This window comes from Megalopta genalis, chromosome 7 (genome assembly GCF_051020955.1).
Source record: "Megalopta genalis isolate 19385.01 chromosome 7, iyMegGena1_principal, whole genome shotgun sequence".
Taxonomy (NCBI): domain Eukaryota; kingdom Metazoa; phylum Arthropoda; class Insecta; order Hymenoptera; family Halictidae; genus Megalopta; species Megalopta genalis.
Genome location: NC_135019.1, coordinates 19,529,430 through 19,538,480, shown reverse-complemented (window position 1 = coordinate 19,538,480; position 9,051 = coordinate 19,529,430). Strand labels below are relative to the sequence as shown.

The 9,051-nt window shown below is 31.1% G+C and overlaps 3 protein-coding genes across 7 annotated transcripts; 2 read left to right on the top strand and 1 right to left on the bottom strand.

The window, feature by feature from the left end:
• Positions 1-2: 2 nt before the first annotated feature.
• Positions 3-3,752, top strand: Uba4 (Ubiquitin-like activating enzyme 4). 3 transcript variants are annotated; one of them, XM_033469357.2, is made up of 6 exons: positions 3-136; positions 1,258-1,528; positions 1,603-1,816; positions 2,527-2,825; positions 2,900-3,367; positions 3,435-3,752. In XM_033469357.2, exons 2-6 carry the CDS (start codon positions 1,351-1,353, stop codon positions 3,584-3,586), a joined length of 1,311 nt encoding a protein of 436 aa, XP_033325248.2. In that variant the 5' UTR covers positions 3-136; positions 1,258-1,350; the 3' UTR covers positions 3,587-3,752. The 3 variants fall into 3 exon arrangements, with proteins under 3 accessions (XP_033325248.2, XP_033325249.2, XP_033325247.2); XM_033469358.2 differs by lacking the exon at positions 3-136 and adding an exon at positions 953-1,146; XM_033469356.2 differs by lacking the exon at positions 3-136 and adding an exon at positions 953-1,172.
• Galt (Galactose-1-phosphate uridylyltransferase) lies at positions 3,614-8,981 on the bottom strand. Of its 3 annotated transcripts, none has more exons than XM_033469350.2 (8): positions 8,893-8,981; positions 5,829-5,899; positions 5,180-5,245; positions 4,927-5,096; positions 4,643-4,848; positions 4,346-4,574; positions 4,066-4,282; positions 3,614-3,986 (listed from the first exon to the last, which is right to left on the bottom strand). In XM_033469350.2, exons 1-8 carry the CDS (start codon positions 8,964-8,966, stop codon positions 3,739-3,741), a joined length of 1,281 nt encoding a protein of 426 aa, XP_033325241.2. In that variant the 5' UTR covers positions 8,967-8,981; the 3' UTR covers positions 3,614-3,738. The 3 variants fall into 3 exon arrangements, with proteins under 3 accessions (XP_033325241.2, XP_033325245.2, XP_033325244.2); XM_033469354.2 differs by lacking the exon at positions 8,893-8,981 and adding an exon at positions 6,671-6,904; XM_033469353.2 differs by lacking the exon at positions 8,893-8,981 and adding an exon at positions 5,991-6,245 and having other exon boundaries at positions 5,829-5,911.
• LOC117219855 (uncharacterized) lies at positions 7,424-8,751 on the top strand. Its single transcript, XM_033469360.2, has 2 exons — positions 7,424-7,677; positions 7,823-8,751. Exon 2 carries the CDS (start codon positions 7,886-7,888, stop codon positions 8,642-8,644), a length of 759 nt encoding a protein of 252 aa, XP_033325251.2. The 5' UTR covers positions 7,424-7,677; positions 7,823-7,885; the 3' UTR covers positions 8,645-8,751.
• Positions 8,982-9,051: the final 70 nt, after the last annotated feature.

Below are 9,051 nucleotides of genomic sequence, written 5' to 3'. Positions count from 1 at the left end.
ATCATGATTTGCGGAAGACTAGTCTCCCGTCGATCATTTTAGCTTTCTCTGTGTTTTTTAACCGCTCGCCAAATATCAAATATCACGCGATAGCACAATGAGTTCAAAGTGGATGGAATTACATACATACATATATGTACGTACATCCACCGATCTTGGCTAGTGACGGTAGTTCCGTATCAGTTTCATATGTAACTTTATCATACGTATTTTTAATGTATAGTTAATGTAACAAATATTCATACAGTGCTTAATTTCAACAAACGTTATTACAACTTTGGACAATACTAATAACACATTTTCTATCTTTGATCTTAGATAGCTGTGACATCAGTTCCGTATTTTATATTCACTTGTAATTCTTTTATACATATCTATTTTTAATACATGGTGACTGTAAAAAGTTGTTATTTCGTGTATGTACATAGCATTTGTTAATTTTATTAAAAAAGTCGTAAAATATTTCATTTGTTAATAGTATTTGGAAAAACAAATATCTAGAAACTGGCAAAAATATATGCATGACAAGTGTTAATACAGTTATACATGTGTATGTATTTACTTTATTACATATAATTAACTACGATGACAATGAATATAAACATTAACAATACCAATTATTGGTAAAGTCATTTAAAATGTGTTGAATATGTATACATGTATAGCAATCTTTTGCAATTATTTCGTATAAAAGAATAAAGTTGAAGGAAAATATGGAATACGTACAACCTTCATTAGATGTATAAGTTTTAAGAAATTTTTTCTTTTACAAAATGACTAAACTAGAATCTTTGCAATATATGATATTTTATTATACTCTATGTATGTAATTTTCTATAATAAATAAAGTATTTTAAAATCCAAATTCTAGTAGCTTTACCGTTTTTTCAATTTTATATCGTTAAAAAAAAGTTGAATGTGAGAATACTTTTTTTGTACACTGTTACACATACTAAGCCGATTGTAAAAACTTATCAATGATGATTTAATTGACAATATATACACGCACTAAGAGAACAGAATACGATTAGTGTGAGTGTGATCCACGCTTCATACGTGAAATCACTTGACTACTGAGATCATTTTAATCCAGTGAAGATTATGAAACAATTCTATTTGCTTTGCTTATTGGAACATTAATCGAGCGTACTTATCCTATTACGCTTCTTACAGTAATTAATCTCATGATTGCGATATTTTAACAATTTTGCTTTTTTCTTCCAAATAAGTATCGTTATAACCTAATTGAATTTTCAGTGTTTCTTTGATCGAAGATTTCGAAAGCAATACAACTTTTAAATGTTTGAAGAACGGATTAATAATTGATAGTAAAAAATCTACTTAACAGAGATGAACGAAAAGAAATTAATCGATGAAATTATGGAACTGCGTAAGATATTACGTGCAAAAGAAGCTCAACTAGCTACCTTGAAGCGCGAAAAACAAATTTTACAGGATTACGGTTTAAGTAATGACGAGATATCAAGATACAGCCGACAAATATTTTTGCCAGAAATTGGCATTGAAGGTGTATTAAATTAGAAAAGGTTCTAGCACAATCATTTTTGAAAATGAAATACTAATTTCATTATGTAATTGCAGGTCAACTAAAATTGAAAAACAGTTCTGTATTAATTGTCGGAGCAGGTGGTCTTGGGTGTCCTGCTGCTTTATATTTGGCATCAGCTGGTATAGGACACATTGGTATTATCGACTACGATGATGTTGAGATTAACAATCTTCATAGACAACTGTTATATACGGAAACAAGTATAGGGTCATCTAAAGTAGATGCTGCTATGGAACATCTTAATCGGTACTTATAAATTGACAGAATGTTATATATACAAGATTTCATGAAATTTGCACAAACAGTATCTTTCAAATAGCAGAAGAATGTTATACCATACACCAAATGCACTATTTTTTAGAATTGAACTCTTACAAGATCATACTTGATACATTATTGATACATTATTATTATTATACATAAAGAAATTTAGAAGAGTATATTCTGGTGCTACTAACTTTTTTGTGTTGAAAGGATCTTAAATAGAATCACCTGTTTTTTAATGCAATGGCTGATGCAGCTTAATATTCCCTATAAAAATATTTGAATCCATGCATATAGCAAAATGATTGGGAAATACATAAATATTGTTGAGAAAATATTATTCTCTTAGAAATGTTAGCTTCAGTTTTTTTATGTTACTTAACACAAGCAGTTGCTTCTGATAACATTGTAAAATATGTACAATTGAGAAATATTCAATCACAGTTGATACAGACATTTAATTTCCACTAGATAATTATCTATTATTTTTCAACATCCATTTTCGTTTTTGCTATGGATAATAATAACGTAAAAGTAGTAATATCGGATGAAATATCCTGCATATTTTTGACTGCACTGCTTTTGTACTTTTTATAGAAATTACTATAGTATTTTTTCTATGGCATTTCTTTTTCATCTTGAACTCATAAACAGTACCAATATACACTTTAATTATGTCACATTTCTTGCAGTATGAATAGTAACATTAAAATTACTCCATATAAGATTCAATTAGATAGTAACAATGCAATGGAAATAATAGAAGATTATGATGTGGTGCTAGATGCAACAGATAATGTTGCTACACGTTATTTACTAAATGATGCGTGTGTCTTAAGTAAAAAGCCTTTAGTTTCTGGATCAGCATTAAGATTTGAAGGACACTTAACGGTTTTTAATTACAACGGTCCTTGCTATAGATGCATATTCCCTAAGCCTCCTCCTCCTGAAACTGTAACAAATTGTGGAGATGGTGGAGTCTTTGGCCCAGGTTTATATTTCACTACTGTTTATAAAGTTAAGAATGTTTGCTTATTATTGCCTATTGTATGTATTTTGTTGCAGCTGTTGGCACCATTGGTGTTCTTCAAGCATTAGAGGCACTAAAGATTGTACTTAAGATGCCTTGTGTTTTATCTGGTCAACTATTGCTGTTTGATGGTCTAGAAATGAAGTTTCGTAATATCAATCTGCGACCCAAACATGCGAATTGTCCTGTGTGCGGAAAATGTCCAACCGTTCAGATATTAATCGATTACGAACAGTTTTGTGGCGCGAAAGCGAATGACAAGGATCCAAACTTGAATATATTGCAGAGGGATGAAAGAATTAGTGTGGAAGAGTATAATACAGCATTAGAATTAGGAACAAAGCCTCATATGTTAATCGATGTGCGTTCACCCGAAGAATTTGAAATTTGTCACTTGAAGAATTCTGTAAATGTACCGTTGCACAAAATTGAAAGTAATGAAACAATATCATTAATCAAAAATAAGGTAGAAGAAATAAGAGATGAACATGATAAGATTGGATGTGAGTATTCGAATATGGGTTTGAAATTTTCGAATATGATACAATTCTTATTTTAAAATTGTTTCAGTATACGTTATGTGCAGAAGAGGCAATGATTCACAAAAGGCAGTGAAGCATCTGCAGAAAGTATTGGGTGAAACTGATTTTGAGATAAAAGATATCATTGGAGGAATTCATGCTTGGAGCAAAAAAATCGATCATACATTCCCTGTGTATTGATTATGTGAAATTCAAAATGTGTTTAAGTGTGTTTATTATGCTTTTTATTCATAAAGATCGTATGTGCATAATTTAGCAATATGCAATTTTGTAAATAATGTATATATAAGAGACATATACATCTACAAAAATTTATCATATGTAAAATAAATTTAATTGGAATATTTTTCTATCTCACAACTACTTAAACTCGTTTCCGGATATTTGTAATGAACATCCGATAAACTCCTTAATTTTTCCGCCGCTTGCTCTGGTGTTAAGTCTCTCTGCACCTGTGCGAGAAGTTCATAACCAACCATGTGTTTTTTTATAGTGGCGGATCGTAGCAAAGGAGGTAAGTAGATGCCATGAAAAGTCCAATAAGGATAATCTTGTTTCACGTATGGACCAGTCGGTGCACCTTTACACAGAACAGATTTATAATTTAAGATTTTTTTTTCATTTATGATTGAATCTATCTAATAAATATATCATTGTACCATGCCAGCCCATAGAGTAAGGAAAAGGACAATTGAATAAATTATCATATTTTGTACATAATCTTTTCATAACAACTGCCAGTGTTTCTTGCTGACTTTCCGTTAAATCCTGCATCCTGGAAACCTGCTTTTTGGGCAGTACCATAGTCTCGTATGGCCATATAGCCCAAAATGGTACTAAAACTACCCAATCTCGATTTTCCAATACAATTCGCTCCTAAAATGTAAGATCAATTCGTGTCTATTCTATTATGTAATACATGTATCTAATCTTTCTCACTTTTTTTAGAAGCTCCTTCTGTACGTAATCAATAAGAAGTGGTTTCTTATTGCGATTATAATAATCAGTCAGATATTTATCTTTTATTTTAGCTTCATTTGGTAAAAAAGAGCTGGCCCAAATTTGACAATGAGGATGTGCATTGCTGCACCCCATCAAAGCACCACGGTTCTCAAATATTTGTACCCAAGTCCATTTCTCACCCAATTCAAGCATCTCAAAAATCCATCTGGCGTAGAATAATACTTGTTGACCAAGAACTGAGATTACAGATAAATACAGTTGCTGCAAACGTACCGTTTGACCACTTCCTTAATTTCGCAAACTTGCATAAGGGCTACTGTTACATTAGATTTTGGATGGAAGCACATTACTTTACATGTGCCCCTGGCAGAGTCCATTTGAAACAATTCGTCTTCTGACTGTGTTGGGCTAGGAACTGATTCCAGTAGTGCAGGAAAATCATTGATAAATGAATACGTATTTTCATAGATTGGAGTTACCTAGATAAAACAGAGAGGAGCATTAAATACATTTAAAAAAAAACTATAAAATTCAGTAGAAGTGTACAAAAATATCACCTGTCCACTGGCTCTGATATTGCCTGGACAAAGAGGATTATTAGGGTCATAATCTGGGAGGTCTTCCTCTGTATCTAACTCGATTTGCCCTCCCCATGGTCTCTGCATACGGTGTGGTGATACAAGTACCCATTCTCCCTTCAGAGGATTATATCGAATATGTTGATGTTCTATAAAATATTGATCTAATAGTTGAAACATAGAACAATAATTTGAAAAAACTTCTGCACAAAAAACATAGAAGAATTCTAACCAGTGGGATTGAATTCTTCCCTTAATGGATCTGTGCCATTTTTTAGGTCAGCTTTTCTTTTATCACCTGTAAAATAATATTATACATTAATTCTATCCATTATAATAATTAACAATACAAAACTATAATTCGTTAATTTAAATTTATAGTATTTATATTTTATTAGTTAGTTATGTAAAAATATATAATCACGGTACATTGAATAAATTTGAAGTGTAGTAATACGAAGAAAAATGATTTTCTATTTGAGAGAGATTTATGAAAATATTACTTACAATAACAAAATGGCAAAAATCGTAATGTAAACTTTGACAACAGTCACGTGGATATCGCACTAATTTCAGCTATATAATATTTACTCAAGGTCTGGTTGAATTTCGCTTTAGTTTCAATCATAAATGAATATAATAATTTTTGAAATTATTGTTGTATTATGACAGTGAATTTACAGTACAGAAAATAAAAGAAACGTGATATGTCATATGATCGATGTGTACGTTCGTCGCGGTTTTACTTATTCAAAAAACTTTCGATCAATAGCGGTACGCGTTAGGCGAATAACACAATTTAATTATCTATATTCGATAAGAACGTATATTCTGCAAAACGTTTTCTTCCTATTAAAGTAATAGTCATTTCAATATTTTACCTGTTGGTGTAAACATTTGTACGGAACGGCGGAAACAGCGCAATAGTGCTCTTGTATGGTTGAATTGTGCACTGGAAAATTTTCTAATAACAGTGGCAATTTATGAAGTTCTACCGATTGTAAGAAACTTAGATAGGATAATTGACGATAACGCTTACTTACATAGCTTATGAAATACAGTATTACTTGAACATGTACTGTGTACTTAAAATCGATTCAATCAAAATAGATCTTGATTAGAATGATAAAGTATAATCTACGTAAAAGATCTATGTAAATTGTACGAATAATTTTCGTTTCAATTTCTAGGAAAGTTAAAGACGATATTACTTTATATGTTCTTTTTTACTTAATGTTATTGAGACTGTCTTCTTATGGTTAATTGAACCGCTACAATGTGTATTCAAAGTCAAAGTTACACACATCGGTGATCAAAGTGTGTTGTATGTACATGTACGTATCTGCCCCACTTCGCTATCCGAGAGCCACCAATCAAAATCAGCATTCACTTTTACATGCATGTATGTATATATGCACATACCATTATATATACATACGTGATATTCAATATGTTTTGTATGCCTATATACGTTCATATGTTTTGATTGATGACATTTTTAAGTTACGAATAAGAGGAGAAATAACATAAATTGTTCTTATATAAGTTTTTGAGGGCGCAGGAGTGTTTCGAGTTTAGAGGAATTTTGTGCATCAATATAATGCAAGAAATCATTATCTGGAATGCACAATAAATTGTGTACATAATTAAGAAAACAACAAGACCTGTGTTAGAAAGCGAATGGTGGCGTCACAAACACATATACATATATGTATATACATACGCAGAAATAGGAGAATGTAAATATCTTGGCAATTAATAATTCAAAGTTAATGTTTTTATCACAAAATAATTTTATAGATTTTATGCATCAATCCCATATCATAGTATCCACAATTTCGTCTATGTATATATGTTTTTAAAAAATATCTTGTTTCTTCACGGGCACAAAAACTGTAAACACAGACTTAATTCTTTGTTGTATCTGTGCTGTAACCACTCAGCGATAAAGTTATATAAACAGTTCCTATAATAAAAATATATAGTTACTTGAGTGTATATAGTTAATTGAGCGTATACATAAGTTGGCAATGATGATTAACGGGAAAATAGTATAAAATATTGTAATTTAAAAGCTAAGCAAACATTTTGAGGGTATAGAAATATTTTGCATTCATATCATGTAAAGAAGTCTACTTATTACTGCATATTATTAATAATTATCAATGTCAGATGGCGTCAGTGTTATGTTCGAAGAAAAATTGGCTGTTAACATTTATTAAAAATTTAAGTACATATTTTGCTATAATGTCGAACTACACTATGTATTGCCAAATTTTACGAAGCAAATGATACTCCTTATTGTTCACTTGATGATTTATACTCAACTTCGCAAGGATTATTTATTTTCATCATGTATATTTATTATTGTCTATTCTCACAATAAATCGAATAATTTTGTTAATAATAGATCTGTATATGCATATTACAATACAAATACATATATATGTACAATATTGTATGAATTTGTTTTTAGTCGTGTCAATTTGGTCACTCTACTTTTGGTTCAACATGGGGGATGAACGGTGAACAGTTGTTTTGATCGTCAGTACGAGTATCTATGTACTACCTCCTACAGTATCTATGTACTACGAGTTACGATTGACAAGTGCGCATTCCGCAACAGCCACAAATGCATTTCCATGATGAGCATAGAATATAATTTATTATTAACGAAATGGTTATGCTTATTGAAGTGTTAAATATTGAAACCTTGTACACACAATAATAGTAAGTGATTTTCGAACACTAAATTTCAACAGATCGTTTAAGAATTCTAGAATAGGTGTTCTAACCTATTATTATATTTTAGTATAGTTATACACGGTACCTGTATAAACAATGTTATTAGGGCTACAGAGTTCCTATTTTATAGAGACCCGTTAAATTTCTACCGGAACGTCAATCGAAAACGTTTATAAATACATAATTTATAAATATGCATACTTCGGGAGATTTTATTCTGCATGGAGGTGACAGAGCATTTGCAAGCAGACAAAAACTATTGTTTGAAAAATTGTCAGATGCGGAGCAACAGTGTCATAGGACTAAGTCATTTATTGAATCCACTGATGAAGATATGATTATCGATGAAATAAGTAATTCTCAAATTGTAAGGTCTGGTTTAAAACGAAAATATGAAACAAGAAGACTTCGCGGTAAAGAAAGTATTTTTAAGCGACCTGAAGGTCCTGCACCACGTGCTGCTAGCAGAACTATACCAGACTATCATAAGAACCCTCATAAATGGGTCAAATATAGTTTAGATGATGTATCTAACGATGATATGACAGAACAAAGCAATACGAGAGCTGCTTTATCATTCCTAAATGAATTAAGAGCAAGAAGATCATTTGAACAAATGGAAGACACAGAGAAAATGGATTTATCTGGATTTTCAACTGACAAGGAACCAACTAAGATTGTTTTTAAATCAAGAAAAGTTAAACCAACTTCAGATGTTCAGTTCAAAGCGCCAAAAAGTGATACTGAGAAGATCTTCAACAAGCCAGTGATTGTTGATCATGATGACAAACCAGTATTTAGAAACAGTAAAATTATTATGCCAGAGTATGTTGTTGGACAAAAACAAACAAAGAAAATTAAGAAGGATAAACCGAAGCAGATATCAAAAATAGATCGTTTGATACAACTTAAATTGGATCACCTAGAAGAATTGGATGAAGAACAAGATTGAACATCTTTTTAATACATTCAGTTAAGCATCTATATATGGTATATTAGCTATTTCTTTTCATTTATTAATGTACCTTATATGTAACAATAATAAAATATTACAATTCATTTGGACTCATTTGAAATGGCGCGATCGTAGAATTCTGTAGCGACATTCGCGCCATTTCTTTTTGTATATGGCTCCGCACTAAATATACCAGCGACGAAACAATGAAAAATTATCAACTATTGCCGTTAGATGCCACTTACTGATAAGTATCTTTTGTGGTGGTAGTATGACCGAAATCACAGTTTAGTTTTACTTGCGTATGGTAAGTACTCATGAACTGATGCGTATTTAAACACAATACGTGCTTGATTATGTATAGAATTCTGAAGATTACTAGTAGAAATTTACTACATACATAC